General features: G+C 35.9%; 1 protein-coding gene across 1 annotated transcript in view; it reads left to right on the forward strand.

The window, feature by feature from the left end:
- The window catches only part of LRRK2 (leucine rich repeat kinase 2), a 75185-nt gene that overhangs the window by 20639 nt on the left and 34289 nt on the right, over positions 1-20257 (forward strand). Inside the window, exons 8-24 of the mRNA XM_019474598.1 lie at positions 554-678; positions 1234-1313; positions 2086-2192; positions 3863-3992; positions 5277-5401; positions 7410-7543; positions 9176-9320; positions 9625-9764; positions 11126-11254; positions 11341-11511; positions 13241-13496; positions 13723-13911; positions 15551-15672; positions 16464-16533; positions 16995-17215; positions 17768-18018; positions 19507-19655. Of these exons, the coding sequence (XP_019330143.1) occupies positions 554-678; positions 1234-1313; positions 2086-2192; positions 3863-3992; positions 5277-5401; positions 7410-7543; positions 9176-9320; positions 9625-9764; positions 11126-11254; positions 11341-11511; positions 13241-13496; positions 13723-13911; positions 15551-15672; positions 16464-16533; positions 16995-17215; positions 17768-18018; positions 19507-19655 (2544 nt within the window). The remainder of the gene's footprint in view (positions 1-553; positions 679-1233; positions 1314-2085; positions 2193-3862; positions 3993-5276; positions 5402-7409; positions 7544-9175; positions 9321-9624; positions 9765-11125; positions 11255-11340; positions 11512-13240; positions 13497-13722; positions 13912-15550; positions 15673-16463; positions 16534-16994; positions 17216-17767; positions 18019-19506; positions 19656-20257) is intronic.

A 20257-nucleotide genomic window follows, 5' to 3' on the forward strand; every position in this document is an offset into this window, starting at 1 on the left:
TCGGGGACTGGCTGGGCATTGGTCAGTGGGTGGGGAGCAATTGCATTTTGCATCACTTGCTTTGTATATTTTTTTTTTTTAATTTATTTCAATTATTAAACTGTTTTTATCTCAACCCACGAGTTTTCTCACTTCTACTCTTCCGATTCTCTCCCCCATCCCACCGGGGGCGGGTGAGTGAGCGAGCGGCTGTGTGGTGCTCAGTTGCCGGCTGAGGCTAAATCACAACAAGTGGTTACATGCAAATGAATCAGTTATATTTTATGTCTGTGGTATTCTGTATGTAAATACACAACAAAAAAAAGTATGCGCAGGTCTTTTCAGAGCGTGAGCATTGACTGATCTGTAACTATGTACCTAATTTACTACACTATAATGTAGTTTTTTATCTCTTTATAACCTTAAAGACATTTTTCAAATCTGTCATAGAGTTTATGTCAAAAGACTTCTCCCTTCCAAGAACAGGCTAATCCTCCCACTGATTTTAATAATCATTTACAATAAGAATTTATTTATACAATAAGAATTTATTGTAAATATTTTATATTTCAAGCTGAAACAATATTCTTAAACCGAGACTTAGAGGAAAGAAAAGAAGAGGAGGAGGAAGAAAAATTATGCTGGTTGGAAGCATGTCACAGAGCATTAAAACTACACCGAAAAAACACAGATGTGCTGGTGAGAATTTCTGAATGATGGGGGTATGGAAAGACTGCATTATGCATTAAATAAAATGTTTAGCAACATCATTTTCTCCCGTATATCCTTGGGCAAATGAGGCCTTAAAGATTGGATTAGATTTAGAATAAATCTTACGTTTCTTGCCTTTCTTATCTTTGTTCACCTGAACTGGTTTCAGTTACTCCTTTGGATCAAGTGTAGGTAGTTAAGATGAGACTTGTTACCTGAAACTTTGGCCATCCAAAGATTGTTGTTTAAGTAGCTCTTCTGCATACAGCAGCAAAACACAGGCCCATCAACAGAAGAATTAATCTCGGCCTAAAATAAGCATCAAAATGCAAATCAAATAATGAGAATGCGGCATGTTTGTAACTCAGGCCTAAACCAGCTATAAAGAATGTGACAGTCCACACCTTGTATTTCTACATAAAGCACCTTGTTTCTTTGTCATGGACTGAAAAACAGTCAAACTATTTAATTTTTTTCATATATTTTTGATATTCCAAAGGCATATTTTCTTAATCCTTTTGTCTCCTCTTGGTTTGTATTTAGGAGGCTGCATGCTGGGCTTTGAAAAATCTGTTTCTGTATCAACGCAACCTTCATGAGAAGATTGGAGATGGAGATAATCAGTCAGTGTTAATAACTTGAACTGTATTTTTGGAAATGAAAAAAATGAAAGCCTACTATTAGGCCATTTGGGGTCTCATATTTCAATTATTTTTATTTTTCTTTCTCGTTTTCTAATATATGATGAAATGCATGGTGATCAACAACACTTGAGAAAGTTTCTTTCTTGAAAAGTGTGCTAACCTTGACTCAGGCAAAATTGCTGGGGTTTTAATAAAGGGTCAGAACACAGTCTAATAGAGCTAATTTTTACAGTTCACAAGGAATTTCTTCAGTTGCAACAAGGATAGGGAGGATTAAAGAATGTAAGAGTAGGGAAAATAGAGAAGATTAAGATATCTAGTACATAAGGAGTATGGAAAAGCACTGCTCATTTTCCCACAAATCAGATGAAAGGGCACAGTACAGGGGGTGCTGCCTCATCAGGGAAAATCTAGGCGTGGGTAAGATACAGACTTTCATTTATTTAAACTATTTCTCAGAGTCGCTTAAGATTTTAATCATTCAAATTTTAGTAAGTATCCCTTTCTGGAGCTCAGGTCACTTGGAAAGCATGGTTCCAAGTGAATTCAGTGAGATTCAGAGTAGGCTAATATGCGTAGTTTGCAAAGGACTTTCTGTCAGCTGTTGCTCTGGAAAAATATTAGAAGCCAAGTACAATCATCTGAAAATTCAATTATGTCGCTTAATACCTTTTTAGGAAACCGAACTACAGTTATGAAGTAACTGCTGTAATATGGTCAACGTGCAGTGATTTGTTTCTCTCTGTGAAAGGTTCCCGATAGACAGAGCAGTGATGCTCTCCATGCTGATGCACTCCTCTTCAAAAGAAGTGTTTCAGGCAGCTGCTAGTACCTTGGCAATTTTGTCACAACAAAATGGTAAGGGAATTTAATTATCTTTACTTTCTAATGCAACAGAAAGTTATTGCTGTAATATTAAAGAATATTTACTGTGCTGTTGTATGAAAACAATATTCCCTGTGATTAGAATACTATGCAGTTGTGTTTAGTAGGAAGTTTATTCCTTGCTTTGAAAAAGCTATTGTTGGCTAGTGTCAAAGACAGTATGTGAAAGTAAAGAGCTCTTTGCCAGTTTATGTGTTGCAATTGCTGGTTTTTGGAGCAGGAGATGTGAAAAGAGTGTGTTCTCTTTGTATGCTTGTTTAAATATTTATCACATGTTTGAATTTCGTGAAGAGCAGCATTTGTTGAAACTCACATGAGTAAGGATTACAGCCCGGCAAATACCATTTTCTTGCTTAACACAGGGGATTTGAGCAGTCCTGTTGACTGCAGTGAATCAAATCATGTGTAGAAAGTTAAGCATGGGCATAACAGTTTTCAAGATTGCTTTAGTCCCGATTGTGTCCCTAACATGGTTTCCTAACTTTTTTCAATTTGCAGACCCCCTCAAAATTTTTCAGTGGATATGTGGACCCCTGGGTAGAGTATTTAAGCCTACTGACAGTTGGCCTGCTTTTATTAGATACCTTTCCCAGAACCCTTTGAAATGGTTATGGACCTCAAGTGGTTTGTAGACTGCACATTGAAAACCACTGGCTAGATAGGAAGATAAAGACTAGCAGTTAATTGCCATTCTCTAGATGAGAAAGCATTGTTTTATCACTAGGTTACTGAGCCATCCAAGTACATAAAACCTAACAATGAAAAGGTTTTATAGTTATTTATGAGATAAATATGTATCCATATCAAGAAATAGATCTCATAAATGTATGCATACTGTTACATATTATACCAGGTACTTTCATAACATGTTACCGCCAAGTGGGCCTCTGATTCCCATTGGAAATCTAAAGCAAATTTTTATTTTGTCTTTTTTTTTTCTTTTTTTCCCCCTAAATGAATGTGCTTACACCAGAAATGATAGACGTAAAGAAGCTTAGTAAAACCCTCTGGTACAATGCAATATTGCTTGAATTAACCATTTGAAATGGATGTACTGAACTGGGAATGACAAGAATTGGTAATAGTTACAATGATAATGTAGAATATTTTTGAAGTGTTCTGATCTATATTGGTTACAGTTATAGCTACAACATGTGCTTGGGTATTTGAATTTTTAAAAAAATGAATTATCAAAGTAAATAGAGTGAATAAATATAATTTCACTTTTGAAGCCTTATTTTGGAAGTTAGAAGGTTTTTTGAAAGTTTTAAATTCTAGCTTTCCTACATGATCACAGAGTGCAATTGAGAGGAAAAATTGTTTAAGAATAAACATTTTTGAAAATAAAAGTAAAGCTGTACTTTCTCCTTCCCTTAAGTTAACTTTCTGTAAGTAAAAATAGCAGATGTATTTAAACTTATTAGGCATTCAGGAATTATAAGGCATTTGATTAAGCTATGCAAACAGAATCAGCTTCAGCTCAAATTGTTTCCCATTCTAATTTATACTTCTATAACATGTGTGTTTGGTGAGGAAAAAAATCGAAAAAAGCAGGAAAAAAGTTAGCAGTTCTGTTGTTTTTGAGAACTATACATAAAGAGAGAGAGATTTACTTATAGGATGCTTGCTATTTTTTGTTGTAGTAAATATTAGGAAGACACTTTTGGCTAAAGGAATGCACATGAATGTTTTGGATATAATGAGGAAACATCCACATTCTCCTGAAGTGGCTGAAAGTGCCTGCAGAATTCTGAACCATGTTTTCGAAGGAAGGTAATATACTTAGAAATATGTGGCGACTTCCAAAGTGAAGATTTGTGAGATTCAGTGCTGTAATTGATTACATTTCAATTATTGACTGTTTCACTGATATTAAAATTGACCACAGGCTGACAGCCCTGTTCAAGACATTGAATTTTGTAAGCCCTGTAGTCAAATGCCCAGGTAGATATATGCAGGGAGCTGCATGTTCTTTCCTTCATGTTTCTTGAGCAGTGAGGTTTGAAGAGACTATCGCTAGGTGGTCTCCCCTCCTGTTAGCCACGCTGAATTCCATTGAGAGCTAAGAAATTTCCCACAATATTAGCTCTGATTATTAAAATAACATTGTGTTAATATTACTTTTGTGTTGGCTTTTGCAAATGCTCTAGAACATGACTGGAAAACAAACTTGTGACTCATGAATACTGATATACAGAGTGGGAACGTGATTCCAAGTGTCTTGCCAAGTGCCAAGTTTTTTCCCTGAAACCTTTATATATGCTAAGCTGTAAGCTGTAGACAAACTTGTGACTCATGAATACTGATACACAGAGTGGGAACGTGATTCCAAGTGTCTTGCCAAGTTTTTCCAGCTTTCCCTGAAACCTTTATATATGCTAAGCTGTCTGTGAAAAAATGATAGACTCAAGATATAGTCACAGAATTCCTTATGAATAATTTCATTTTATAAAGAAGAAAATCTCAAAACTTCCATAAACATATTCACAGGAATGAAGGTATTATAAAATGAAAGAAGAAAATAACCTTAAAAGTAAATTAGTGGCCTTTGGCTACTGCCATTTCTAGGAATGCTAATGACATTGAGATTATTGGTTTTTTTCTTCAAGATTAGAACCTAACATGGTTGATATTTTTTTGTTTATTCTACAATTACCTGACATTTCATCAGTACTTTATGACAATTGCAGAGCACTGGATTAAGGAAGATGTATCTTTTCACATATCTGGACTGGAATCAAAGTGAAATATATGAATCCACCACTCACCCAGAATGAAATACTATACTTTCTGTGTATCACTGTTCTGGACTGGATTGAAAATTGCCTCTCAGTAGTCTAGAGTGGAATTAATTACATAGACTGAACTCATGGAATGGCATGAAAATAATATATTTGCTATGATGAAGAAAAGTACCATAGTTTAATTTATATTTCGTAGCTCAAACCAGATTTACAGTGTTCTAAAGGGATATCACACAGTGTTAATTAAGGAAGCAAATACATGTAAAATTTAGAAATGCATTCTTTTTATTTATTTTATAAACAATATTTTCAGTTTCCTTCATCTGGATATAATGACAGTAGCTGCATCAGAAGTTGTAAAAGCCATGAGGAAACATGAAAAATCACTCTCTGTACAACTGGAAGCACTTCGAGTCCTTTTACACTTTATGGTGCCCGGTAAGTCATCCAAAAATATAATTGGTGCAGCATCGTACACCGAATCAGAGAATAGAATTAGATAACTGGGTTTTAGTCTTTCTTATCTAATGAGACAGCCTTTAATGGGACTTCAAAAAATTTACTGGTGTTCTGTACATAGCCAAGAGCAGCTGTAACTCTTTAAGAACATACAAGATGGATGAAAACTTCTGAGGTATTGAAGGTAACAGACCAAAATTATCACTGCTGATTTCCCCTTGATTTCATCAGTGAAGAGTGAGCTCCATTAATTCGAGGAATGAGTGTGGAGCTATCGCTGTGATTGTGTATTTCCATCATAGATAACCTTTAAGTGAGAGCAAACAGTGATAATGACATCAACATTGTTGTACCACAAAATGCAATTGTTTTAATAGTATCTCTTGGAAGAAACATAAAAATTGGACCTCTGACACCAAAAAATAAAGACAGTGATTTAAAGATATGAAATAGACTATTATATACTGTTTTCTACAGAAAAGGAGAAGCCAAACTGACTAGCTTAGAAATTCCTTTCCAAAAAAACCTCTTTTAAAGGCAATCTACAGTAGGAAAAATATGTTCTTTGTTAGTTCTATACCTTTAATAAAATTTGGGGAAAGTTTTAACTCTTCTTACCAGTTTACTGCTGTATATCCTGTTTTATCCCCTGATATTAAGCGTGAGAGTACAGACATGCAGTACTGATTTTTTTCTCAGAACTTTTTGCAAGTATCTCTCAGCAGTTTTAGTTGAACATTTACAAAACCAGTAACTCTGAAACTAGTAACTTGGCTAATATGCAGACTGATTTCAGGTTTCAATTTCCTTCTATTCTTCGAATTATAATCCTAATACTTTCCTTTTTTTTCAATAAACAACAGGATTAAGACTTGACATATGTATTATGTTCTTTTTAGTTCTATACCTTTAATAAAATTTGGGGAAAGTTTTAACTCTTCTTACCAGTTTACTGCTGTATATCCTGTTTTATCCCCTGATATTAAGCGTGAGAGTACAGACATGCAGTACTGATTTTTTTCTCAGAACTTTTTGCAAGTATCTCTCAGCAGTTTTAGTTGAACATTTACAAAACCAGTAACTCTGAAACTAGTAACTTGGCTAATATGCAGACTGATTTCAGGTTTCAATTTCCTTCTATTCTTCGAATTATAATCCTAATACTTTCCTTTTTTTTCAATAAACAACAGGATTAAGACTTGACATATGTATTCTAACATGTAGGCAAGGCGCTTTTTTTGCCAGTATCCTGGAAGTGACGCCCTTCTAAAGTGTAATCAAACAAGGAGAATGCCAACTCTCCTGGCACTGGAGATGTTGGAACTGGATGTTGCAACTTGCAGGTTAATTAGGGAATAAAAAGTAATTCATGGAGAAAATAGTAATCAGAACAAATATGAATGCTGAAGTGACTTTTAAAGGATTTCTGGGTACTTTCTGTAGTGCCACTTGACTGCAAGTGCCAATAGCTACAAGAAATGTAAATCTGAAAGACCTTTCTCTGTTCTTTTATTTGTACTCACCTTCCACTTATGTCATCTGTGTGTAAAATTTGGCCTATGATGTGCTGCCAAGTGAGAAAGGGCAACTAGTTTATAGCTTCTCTATAGTGTCTCCTTTCCAGAAGGAAGAGGTGGTCTGAAGTAGGTATCAGGAACACCAAGAAACCCTGTAGCTCAAAAAAGTAATATATTGCAACGTACCTTAGGCAAAATTCTTTGCCATGGTTTTGCATTTTCAGAGTAAGCAGTGAGCAAACATATGGTGAAATCGTCATTTCAAACACAATGTACTCACACTACAATGTAAATCTGGAGGGACTCCAGTCTCTGTAACTACAGCATTCTGAAAATGTCATAAGATCTGAAATATGCCCTCTGAGTCAGCTGTTAAAACCTGTGTGTTCAATTTGATTGTAATACTGGGTTAATACTGGGGAGAATATTAAATCTGTTCTTCTGAGGAAGGCTGTTTTCCATTGTTACAGGTACAAAGAATGAACACCAGAATGATTCTTCCAGAGATGTGGGAGATGCTGCTTTTGCACTTACAGTAAAAGTCATTAAAAGCCAGTGTCTGTTGGAGGGAACTCATTCATTGGTGCTTAATGCTTTGAACAGGGTATAGTTAAAGCTTTATTCTAATGAATTTTGTCACTATTTTACACTTGCAACGGTGAACCATTTGTAAGTTTTAGTTCCACATTGATTTTCGTATTGATTTGATAGAATTAATCTTAACTCCTGAGTTTCATTTATCATTTGGGGTTTCTTCTTACTTTCTGTTCTGGAGTGTATTAGGTGATCCTTTAGACAGTAACTCTAAAGGATATTTATAAAAACAAGGCTAATTTTTTTCAAGTTTACAGTTTATTTGTGATTTTTTAATGGACTAGTTTATACATGAAAAGTTTCCTCATACCTACCCCTCAGCTACACATAGAACTGAGTGCTTCTTTAATATGACTTTCATGGATACATACTCCTTTGCTTTTAACAGAACAGTGTTTCTCAGCTGTCTCTATTCTTTTCACTGTTCAATTCTATAACTTTTTTCAGCCACTGGAAAACAGAATGATCACAGTGCCTTGAAGGGAAAGCTGGAAAGTGAAAGGCTGAAGCAGACCACACTGGGCACTTTGCACAGCAAATTAACCTTAAATCCTAGTGACAGGAAAGGTTTAACTTCATGGCCTTCAGAAGAATCCCACCTCTACAAGGTTTACAAGGTTCACATGACCACAATCAAAATGGATGTAGCAATTCACAATTTTTAGAAGTCTCTCAACAATTTTAGGCTTGTCAAACATCATCAGTCAAGGAAATTTGTGTCTCTTACATTTATTATGAAAGTCAGAGGAAAAGAGTGCTGGACTATCTAAAGGACATTTCTTGACCTGAAGATATAGGAGTTAACAAGGGAGGCAAAATATTTTTTACTTCAGAACGTATTACAGTCTCCAGTGCTTTGTGACCATCCTGATTGCTTTTTCTGACCCAGCTGGTTTGTGTTTTGGGGTACTACGATATCAGCCAGAAGGGTTAGAAATTAACATATTTTAATGAAAAACTAGAGAAGGAATAAGGAGGAAGATGGGCATGACCCCACTGAAATAATTTTGCAGATTTGCAAGTCTCTGTGACAGCTATGCACATTTTCAGATCTAGGCCTCATCTAGGTTTCCTCCATCTAGAAGTGGGGGAAAATTGGTAAAAAAATCACAAATAACCTATTGAATTGCTATATAACTAAACCCAAAGCTTTGAAAACCTTGATGGGGTGTGGTAATAGGTATGTTGCTTCATATCTTTTTCTTTTCATATATTTTTTCAATTGCCACCATGTTTATCACTTGTGACGGTTCTCAAAGAACCCCATTTTTGTTCCTTTTTAACCACAAAGGAAGTACATTTTCTCACCTTGTCCTAGCAAAATGTGTGAACTTGTGAATGGTTGTACTGAAACTTTGAGGAAAAAAAATCCCAGTCTCCATTAGAAAACTAGCTAGGGAATATTTTCAGAATCAAAGGTGAAAATCTGGGGAGGTTATGAGCAGTTGAAACTAATGGTTGAAATGGAAACCTTTTTGAAATTGTGATTATTGTTATTTATTGTTACATCAGCTGTAATTTCACATACTTCAAGAACAACAATCGCTTGTTTTTGAAGAACAACTTTAAGAACGAGCAACTCTTCTGTTGCCATTTTAAGCAGAACAAACTTGATCTGATTTTATATTTATTTCTCCATTAGTTTATTGGAAATCCTAGCATTCAGAAGTGTGGATTAAAACTACTTGCTTCTGTAGCTGAGTGCACTGGTGCACTAGAAATTTTAACCCAGCAAGGAGCTACTGACACTGTGCTTCACACCCTACAGATGTATCCAGACGAACAAGGTAAGGAAGGTATTTTGTAGTTGAATGTGAATGATATAGTAGGAGGGGCTGATTAACCATAGAAGCTGTAACCTATCCATTACACACTTTAGTACTGAATGTGATGTAGGTTACATGGCAAGAAAAGGCTGCAGTACTGCATAGTCCTCAGGTTCATCCACTTTGTAGTTATGCCTGGCCCTGCAATAGCTTATGCAAATAACTTTCTGGAATATTAGTAATATAACACTACCTAAGTCATGGGTTTGTTCCACTCAGAATGTCTGAATAATCAACATTATTAATCTTTCTTTTTTTCTTCTAGTCATACAGTGTTTGGGTTTGAGTCTTCTATGCTCTTTGATTACAAGAAAGAGTTTGTGTATTGCAACTATGCATGTCCTGTCAACAGTTCTGGTTTCTACTCTGCGACGATTTAAAGAGGTCACTGAAATCCAGATGCATGTATGTGTTTTTTCTACATACAAAGATGAAAGTGAAAGGCAAAACCTTAGAAAATTATTTTAATGCAGTTATATTTGAAATAGAATTCCTTATTTTAATGACTTCATTTTGATTTTATTGCAATTACTAGATTAGTATAAGCCTTTATAATTAAACCAATATGTTTGCTGTAGAAATGGTTTTCTTGGAGGCATGTATTCAATCCAGAATATGTAAGCGTAGGTTTAGGTGTTTATCTGAGACTTCTGAGATCTGCAAACTAGAACAAATTTCTCAGTCATGATCCATCATTCAGTCAATCTATAACCATTTAATGAAGTAACCATCATTGTAGTATTGATTGCCCTTCTTTGCAAATTAACAGAAAATAAGTTAGTTCCCAGCCCTGTCACCAGCAATAAGCTTCGCGTAGGAATGCTGCATTTAAGAAGGATATTACTAGAATACTGTGTCAGACTTTGGATCTACTTCTGAATATGGAAGGAGAGTTCTTATTCTGTCTGCAAACACATGTTCAGTCCTCCTCGTGTGAAAGTTCTGTTTCCGCTCCTTCAGAAGCTTTCCCTGTTTGTTGCCAGTTTCATTTTTCTAGCGGAATGGAGCTTGCCTGCGAGATCAGCTTCCTGTGAGAGTTTCTGTACTTCTGTTTCAGATCAGTATGAAAATATCACAAGTACAGCCTCCCTTCTTTACTGCTGTTTTTCCCCCAACCCTTCCAAGTTTAGCTTAGCAACCAGTGTAGAGAGAAATCAAAATAATGTGGTGGAATAAGGAAGTTATTTAAAGTGATTTAGTCTCAATTAGACTTGGACAAAGAGTCCGTAATTTACCCGGTTCACCCTTCTAGGTGAACTTTACTTGCAGAATCATGGGATAATTTTGTATTTCTTTTTAGTTTTTAGATACACCTGTTAAGTTTTTCATTTAGGCTATGTATTTTTTTTCAAATTCAAGGATTACAGAGCAACACACTGGGAGAGGGGATGCATCTTCATCCCATATCCTTAGAAGGAGATTGTTTCCTCTGTACATTTTCAGGAAATCACGAGTACATTTGTCACTGCCAGGCAGGATGTTGTCAGATATTATGGTGCATAATTTGCCTTTTCAAAGTGTCAGTTAATACCTGTTTAAGTCAGCTAAACAGGCGTGAAACTACAGCTATATAAACACAGAGACACCAGGTGTTTCTGCCTTCTCTCCTGATCTTCTCCAGTTTGTGAACTATCGCATGTTTAAAAGCAAGACAAAAAAATTAAAGCACATATCTTTTGGTTGAAACTTGATTTTGTTGCATGACCTGTTTTTAAATGACACTTTTTAACACTGTATTTATTTCAATCTTCTCATTGTGTTCTTAGGGATTTCATGCAATCTTGTCAATTCTTGGTTTGTCACCTTGTTTTGCAAAGCTGCTGGTACATGAATCATTTGACACAGTCATTTTCTACCAGATGTCTATGTGTTTCACTGACCAGCGAGATCGACAGGTATCTTGTCTCTTTTGACAGCTCCAGAGCTGAAAAATTTTGGTGCTATTTTTGTCCTAACTTTTATTGTTTGTCTTCCCATTCAGTTTCAAAGCCTGTGTTGTAAATGTTTTGCTAAAATAGCTGAAAATGATGATTTAAAAAATATGATGCTGGAAAAAGCATGTATTGAGTACAATAGTATTATGGCTGAATGTTTACTTCTGCTGGGAGCTGATATTAATAAGAAGACAAAGACAAACTCTTTGATCTATCAGGTAATATATGGAAATATATATAGTTTTATTGCTTTAAAATTTGTGCTTTTGGGTTCCTTTCTCTTTTCATGTAAACATATATTTGGCAGAACACAGCAGCAATACCCAGTGCAATTTGTGACCTGAGTGGTGTTAACCATTGCTACTCACAGTGACTTCAGGCTCAGTCTGATGTTCATTGAAACACCCTTCACTTCATTGAAGCTCATAGGGTCACTGTCACCTAGAATGTGCCCACACTGCCAGTTCAGTTCTGATGCAAGTTCACTTTAAAGTCCATGCTTTCTGATTGTTTACCCTGTTCACATGCAAACCTGGGTTCAATCAAGTACTGACTTAGCCTTAGCTTTGGAGTATTTTTGAGGAAGAAGACTTAAGCTCAAGATTTGCAAATTCCCAGTCATTTTTTCTGAAGTAATCAGGCATAGATGGCATCAAGCCCATTAGAGCCCAGTCCATGAACTGATACTCCAAATTCAGCTCTTTCTAAGCTCTGTGAGGCCAAAGTACAGATGGACTAGAGGCAGCACTGTGCATAGATAGGTTCCAGTGTGCTTAGTCCCACTCTGTTCTAGACCTGCAAAGAAGGCATTGCCCAAAATGCCTGCCCTGGCATGGTGGATTTTTTTTTACTTTGTGTTGTACTTAAAGATGAATATAGTCATCAGGTTTTGTGCTGGTTTGACTGTTCTGGTTAGAGTTCTGCCTTTTTATCAACACAGCTAAAGTAATACAACATCTTGGAATGCCTGCAGTCACACTAGCTGCAAAGAGCTTTATCCAGACAGTGGCCACATTCAGAGCATCAACTATTTGAAATATGTTGGTGTCTTAAATAAGGCCATAGGCAAACATCCCATCTGAATTCAGCCATGCCAACAGAGAGGCTGTTCCCACCTGCTTGTAAGTGCTCCTTGCTAAATGTGACTGCCTTTAAAATTTTTTTTGAGAAACGGTGTGTATGAGCACTTCTTAATTTAGCTTCAGTGTCAAAGTTTTAAATGGTCTGAGATAACCCCACCAGTACTGCCTGAAGTGAATTAGGAAGAGTTGACTTCTGCTGGCAGAGCTGGCTGGTTGATAAAGCACAGCTGAGTTTGGAACCGACCATCCGTCCATCCATGGAGTCTGAGGAAGGCAAATCAGTGTTAGTGAACTACAATGGAAATATTGAAGTGTCTGGAAGTATTTCTAAAAAGTAGTTGTAATATTCACAATCAACACTGCTCTGTGTAGCAATGCAGGCTGAGAGATTGGAAGGAGTAAAGCTGACTGAAGCCAGTGGACCTGAGCTCCCTAGTACTAGGCAAGGCTTGATGAGTCTCACCATTGTTGCCTGTTCATCTGATATCCAGATGACATGGCAAAATAACCCCTTTTTTCCACTGAACAGATAAATAAATGGAGTTTCTATACACCACATGCAATAACCAAACTACATAAATTACCATTCATTTTTGCCTGGAAATTGTGTGTACTCATGGCAGAAATTACTATTACAGAACTCGGGCATTTGTTATATTTTGGGCAAAGACTTCAGGAAAATGGGAGTTGGTACTCAGATGTCTCAGGCAGGCATATGCTCTGAGGGGTAGGGAATTGTGTAACTGAAAAAGAGACATGATCCTAAAAATACAATAAATCTGAATTTGAGACAAGTCTTTTAATGCAGTTTGAGCTGTTGTTTGAGTGCCTCGCATAAATTTTTTTAACTGCTTTTCTCTGTTAGGTTTGTGAGAAAGGAAATAATCCTAAATTGGTGGAATTGCTATTAGCCAGTGGTGCTCGAGAGCAGGATGTTCGGAGTGCTTTAACTATCAGTATAAAGAGAGGAGATAGCCAAATCATCAGCTTGCTCTTAAAGAAGCTTAGCCTTGATGTCGCCAACAGCAGTATATGTCTTGGAGGATTTGGTATTGGGAGACTAGAACCTTCCTGGCTCATTCCTTTGTTCCCAGATAAACTTACTCCATTAAGAAAACAAAGTGAGTATATATAGAATTTGCTATACGAAATGTGTTAATATCTCTTGATGGTGCTATGTAAGTGTTTTAGATCAAGACCTTCAGTTGAGGATCTCTTCATAGCATTCAGCTGGTTATAGAAAGACTGCGAAACCTTGAAAATAAATCAAGTTATTTCTGTTATTTTTTTAAAGCTGTTTGGATTTCTTGGAGAATATGCTATCTTTTTGGTTTCTTATACATACAGATGCAGGTTCTGCACTGGCAAGAATGGTGCTTAAATTCCAGATGAAGAATATTTCAGAGAATAGACCAAGAGCCTCCTCTGATCTAAACTTCTCTGAAGATGGAGTGGATAAAAACTATGACTGGAATTTCATTTCTGACCCATTAGTGGACAGTGTTTTTCCTTTGAGTGATGATATTGATAGTGAAGGTAATTGTTTTTTTTTTCTTTTTTTTTTTTTTAATCCCAGGCCAGAGCAAGAGCCTCCTCTGATCTAAACTTCTCTGAAGATGGAGTGGATAAAAACTATGACTGGAATTTCATTTCTTTTCTGACCCTGGACAGTGTTTTTCCTTTGAGTGATGATATTGATAGTGAAGGTAATTGTTTTTCTTTTCTTTTTTCTTTTTATAATCCCAGTCTAGCGTACCAGGGCTAGACCATAGCCATAAATCAGTTGTTTATTTGTATTTGAGATAAAACACTTGCCATGAAAAAAATACTCTTATCTAAAATTTTGTTTGTAGTAACATTGGAAAATAGTTTATGATGCGTAAGTATCTACAAAATCAGGACCTTAAAGTATTTTATTCAATTATCCATTTAAAATTAGTTCTTCATGCATTCAGTTTCTTGTAGAGAGAAAGAGTGGGATTCATCCAACCAGATTTAGATATTGCCCATTTTGATGTCTGTTTCTGAGCTATTCTCATATGCTGCCTTTATAGTCAATAGCAAGAAGCAAGTGCTTCAAGAGCACAATTTGCCTCATCATGAAGTCAGGTGTATTGTGATCTAGAAATCCCTGTTCCCCAGGTTGTCTGTAAATAAAGTGCACACAACTAAGTCTGGTATAGAGGACTATATTGTTAACAAATAAAGTAGGTGAAACAAGCCCTATCCCAAAGATACCTAATTGATCAGAAAGTGTAAATGACAAGTCTATGTTCAGTCCAACATCATTCTTGGTAACCATGTCAGGAAATCTGAATGCCTTTAACTTATAAAAAACAGCATTTCTGTCTATAATATCGGTAACTTAATAATAACAGTAAGTGGCCTTAATTTACAACATGCCTTTTGTTTGTTCAGATGTCACTGTTGTTTTAGAACTGTTGGATACTTAAAATCATCACAGATGAAGAATTTGAATTTCGGCATCAGAGAATCCTAGGGAATTTTTTTGGTTCTGTTTTGTTCTTTTCCTTTACATCATTCAGCACCATTTTTCATTTCTGTAGGACTGTAGCACAGACATATAATACTGATAGGTACTGTTTGTTGTCCTACATAGAAAAGTTGTTCAGTCATATGTAAATTAGGGTAAAAAAATACAGGCTTTGCTAACAGGAGTGATTTTAGGAGTTTTAAAAGTAGCTTTGAGAAGAGGAACACTAAATGGGTCCAGATAACCCTAAATCACCAAAGCCCCAGTGGGATTTGATATTTCATTCTCAATAAATGTGGGAGTGCAAATGTATCTATTAAAATACAACCTTTTTCTATTTTAACAAGTTATTTACACTGCAGTAGCACAAAGATGTGTTACGAAGCATGTGTAATAATCCCAACCTGCTGGAATTTTTAAATGATAAAGCATCAATGTAACAAGCTGTAGGTCATATTTGGAGCATGTCAGGTTAGTATGGCCCATGTACTCTAAAATATGTTGACAACATTCTTGGCCTATTGCACACACAATTAACCAGTGAGATCGTGCCAATATTGATGCTTTTGAAATGTCTCTCTCCTTTGCATGTCAGCATCTATATTACAGTTGAATTCTGAGCATCATCTTTAAATATATTTTCTTACTTATTTGTCCTCCTGTGTTATTGTTTTGTACCAGGAAGTGAAGGATCACTTTTTACAAAAAAGAAGTCCAATTCCATTGCAGTTGCTGACTTACATTGTAGGGAAATGGCATTTCAAAGAGGTTCTCCCACTTTGCCGCGACATTCCTACTCTGTGGTAAGTCAGATCCTTATTCATTCCAGGGTTCTTATAAGTCCACCTGTGTTGCCTACTGCAAAATTGTTAATAATCAAGTGTTAGGAAAAGTCGGGTAACTGTATGGGCTCTTGTCTCACTGTTGCCATTTAATATTTCCTTCTATTGCTGTGCAATTACTGTGCTCCAGATCACTGTACAGATGAGAGTATATTTCAGCAAAAATTTGTGATCAGTAAAAAGTACATATTCTTGTGAATTGCTCAAATTTCTGGTCTGATGTTCAAATGCTGATACAGAAACTGTGGGCCTATTCACAAAGACTTAACTACCCCTTAGTGAAGCTAATCTTCAGAGTGCTGCTGTGGTCAACGAAGAGAGACCGATTCCATGAGAAGACATAAGAGGACAATGGGTGGAATCAAAGTCAGGTTCCTTTGAAAGGAGCTTGTCTTTTTCCATTGACTGTAAAGGGAAACTGGAGAGACTGGCTTCCCGAGAGAAAGTTGTTTTTTGTAATATCCTGCTCCATCCTATCACCCCACCCTAGTGAAAGTCATTTTAGATTGCCAAAAAATGCACTACTTCCATTGAACTTTAAATCTACTGTTCTTTCATATTGCATGGATCAGTAAGTTTTATAAAGATGTGACCTATTGTTATTTTTAGTTGAAATGTACAGTTTCTTTGTGTTCCCTCTGGAAGTTCTGATGAAAAGAAACCACAATAAAAAGAAATTTACTGAATTCAGATCATTTCAGATATCTGTGTATGTCCATAACTGTTTTTTGTTCTCTTCTGGGATTTTCCAGGGACCTGGCTCAGATTATGAACCATTAATGAAACAAAGAAGAAAATTCTTGCCTTCAGATGAATCCCTCAGTAAGTAAACAACACAGTTTAACATCTATAACAGATTTTTCATCCTTAATGCTTTCACAAGCATAGCATGCGAAGATTTTAGTCAGATGGTATATTTGTTTACAAAGAGGAGGATGCATTTTGGAAATACTACACTGGAGTACAAATAATGCATATATAAGGAATTTTTTTTCATGGGCTTCACAAATAATTTATGTAGAATTAAACAGGCAATGAAATTTTATGAGCGCCCTTATTAGCTTTCAAAAGCTACTTCTGTTGTGCAGTGCATAAGCATCCATCTCTTCCCTACTCTCTTGTAAATTTCTGTCTCTTAGTAGAAGTCTTCATGGATTTGGATCTTAACCAATATCCAAACATTCAGTGTCTTCTGCATCTTTAGATCCCAAGTTGATTGATCTTAATTTTAATTACATGATAAATGAAATCATGCTATTTTTCCCATGTTTTTGTTTTAATAGAAGGCATCTCAAAATTTTCACCACATATAAGACCATCAGACAGTCTTTCTTCATTGATCTCAGAGAAAGAATATATTAAATCACTAGATCTTTCATCAAATGAGCTGGAGAACATTGATGCCATCAGCCAGAATAGCTGCTTAACTAGTCATCTGGAACATCTTGAGAAACTGGAGCTCCACCAAAATGCTCTTACAAACATTCCAGAACAACTGTGTGAAGTAATTCTGCATAATTTTATGTAATACAAGTTGAGATTAGTTACAATAAATTGTTTGTCTCTAACAATGTACCCATAACAATACTACTCATGAATATGGGTGTGTTATTTTTGCATGCTTCATACATTCACTCAGTTTTCATTCAGTGGATTTATGTTCAGCTAGAAATAAAAGTATTTTCATGGAACTGTTTTAAGTCATTTACTGCAGAGCGCTGCTTTAGGACGTGTTATATTGAGTAACATAATAATGTAAATGGAACCGACAACTGCATGCAATTCATATCTGTTAAATTTTACGAAACTGAGCTAATTAATTTGGAAGAATGCTTTATATTTTATTCTGTAATAGAAATATTATGAACCACATTGGTTCATATACATATATATATATATAATGATCCACATTGGTATGATTGCTATTTTCTGCTATTTTTCCTAGTGAGAGAAATATAAGTAAATTAATAAATTATATAAAATATAACTCAATTTAAAACCTATAAACTCATGTTTTCATTTAACTTTTTAAAAACAAATTATCCTTTTCTTTCAGAACTTGAAATGCTTGACTTACTTGGATTTGCACAGTAACCAATTTACTTCTTTTCCGACTTACTTACTGAAAATGAATTGTATTGCAAATCTTGATATCTCTCGAAATGACATTGGACCTTCCTTTGCTTTGGATCCATACCTCAGATGTCCAACTCTAAAGCAACTTAATCTTTCATACAATCAGCTGGTGTGCACTCCTGAATTTCTTACAAATGTTGCTGAAAATCTGGAACAGCTATTGCTAGAAGGGTGAGTAAATGGACTAAAGCATAACAAACATAACAGAAAATAATATATTTGTCATCCAGAATGATGACTGTTATAGCATGGAAAGGATTGTTTAGTCAGCAGTGGAACACTGACATTATCTTCTAAATGTGTAAATTGCTACAATTTTCAGTGTTGTATTACAGAGTACATGAGAGTATCTGTGGGCCTTGGTAGGATCTAATAGTGTTGTAGTTTCAGTAACATACTGAAAATGTTGTAGTTCAGCATCTTTCTACTGCCAAACTATTCATCCACAGGACTGTCTGTGTTGTCTAACATATTCAACTAGCTTTTCTGTATACAGAATACAGTTTCCACTGTATTTCATATTCACCAAAGGTTTGTAGGAAGTATGAATCATGGAATTGCGTTTATGGTATGGATGTGTTTTAAATGACAGAAGCAGAGAAAATATGTAGTTTTTTGTTTACCAGCACTTTTTATCATATTTGTTAGGGACTGTCTGTGTTGTCTAACATATTCAACTAGCTTTTCTGTATACAGAATACAGTTTCCACTGTATTTCATATTCACCAAAGGTTTTTTGGAAGTATGATTCATGGAATTGCGTTTATGGTATGGATGTGTTTTAAATGACAGAAGCAGAGAAAATATGTAGTTTTTTGTTTACCAGCACTTTTTATCATATTTGTTAGTGAGTGAGATAATTCATACCTATATGGAATTCTTAAGAATGCTATTATTGATAGCTCTGTAAACTGCAGATACTGTCTCATTCATCTCCCATGATTTATTTTAAATAAGGTGGTGATATTTTTTACACAGAAGTTCACACAGAATAAAGATAGCAACATATGTAACTAAAGCAAGCAGTATTAAATATGTGAATCAAATTTACAAAAGCAATATTTTGAATTCAAAATCCTGTTGCATCTCTTCATTAGCTTTATTTTGAACTTCATTAGCAATATTACCCTTGCAAAACAGTGCTGCATGGTTCTTTTGTCTCTGTATTTTCAGGATCTTTGTCTCTTTCTCTTTCTGGTGTTCTTCTTCCCAGAATACATTTTTTGTAATATTATATACTCATCCTGAATTGTATCCCCTGTATGGAATTCCATTCTTTTTTTTTTTTAGATTGATAGTCATTCTGTGATTATAATCCTGCAAACACACATCTTTAGTAAACAGAACTACTCACAAATGCAACAGTCCTCTTCATGTGGGACTGAGCTGCAGTATGTAATCAGGAAATGACACCTTGTAGTACATTCTGTTGTTTGTTCTCGAAATTGATTAAAACAATCTTAGTATCAGTCATGTTAGTCCATGTTGCCACATGTACCAGTATTTTTGCTGACTGGTCAGTCTTTATATAGATACAAGTCTTTTTTTTGGTTTACCAGTGTAAGGATAGCATTGTCAGATCAATACTCTTTACTTTCATTTTTTAGCTAATAGTTTCTGAATAAAACATGGATTTTTTTTTTCTTCTTGTTATCGTAGAAACAAAATTTTATGCTTATGTTCACCCATATGCTTGAAAGAACTGAAAATTTTAAACATTAGTAAGAACCATATTTCATCCCTTGCTGAGAATGTCTTCATGGGCTGTACAAAACTGGAGCAGTTCAACGCCAGGATGAATGCTCTTGGTAAGTATCTGTGAAAATAGGATCCACCTTCTAGAAACCATTCAAAGTCACAAAATTCCTCAGCCAGCAGCATTTGGAGTCTTGGGAGAACAGAAGAGGAGAATAACACATACGCTTGTCCTTGTTTATACAGTTCTCTAAGCATCAGCTTTTGATCACTGTTGGAAGCAGTATACTTCCAATAGGGCTTGATGGACACTTGATCTGACTCGGCATATCTCATCTTGCTTTTTTAACTGGCTGGACAGCTGGGCCCAGAGAGTTGTGGTGAATGGAGTTAAATCCAGTCGGTGGCCGGTCACGAGCGGTGTTCCCCAGGGCTCAATTTTGGGGCCGGTCTTGTTCAATATCTTTACCAATGATCTGGATGAGGGGATTGAGTGCACCCTCAGTAAGTTTGCAGACAACACCAAGTTGGGCGGGAGTGTTGATCTGCTCAAGGGTAGGAAGGCTCTGCAGAGGGACCTGGACAGGCTGGATCGATGGGCCGAGGCCAACTGTATGAGGTTCAACAAGGCCAAGTGCAGAGTCCTGCACTTGGGCCACAACAACCCCATGCAGCGCTACAGGCTTGGGGAAGAGTGGCTGGGAAGCTGCCTGTT

Source organism: Aptenodytes forsteri, unplaced genomic scaffold, assembly GCF_000699145.1.
Source record: "Aptenodytes forsteri isolate BGI_AS27 unplaced genomic scaffold, ASM69914v1 Scaffold137, whole genome shotgun sequence".
Classification (NCBI taxonomy): domain Eukaryota; kingdom Metazoa; phylum Chordata; class Aves; order Sphenisciformes; family Spheniscidae; genus Aptenodytes; species Aptenodytes forsteri.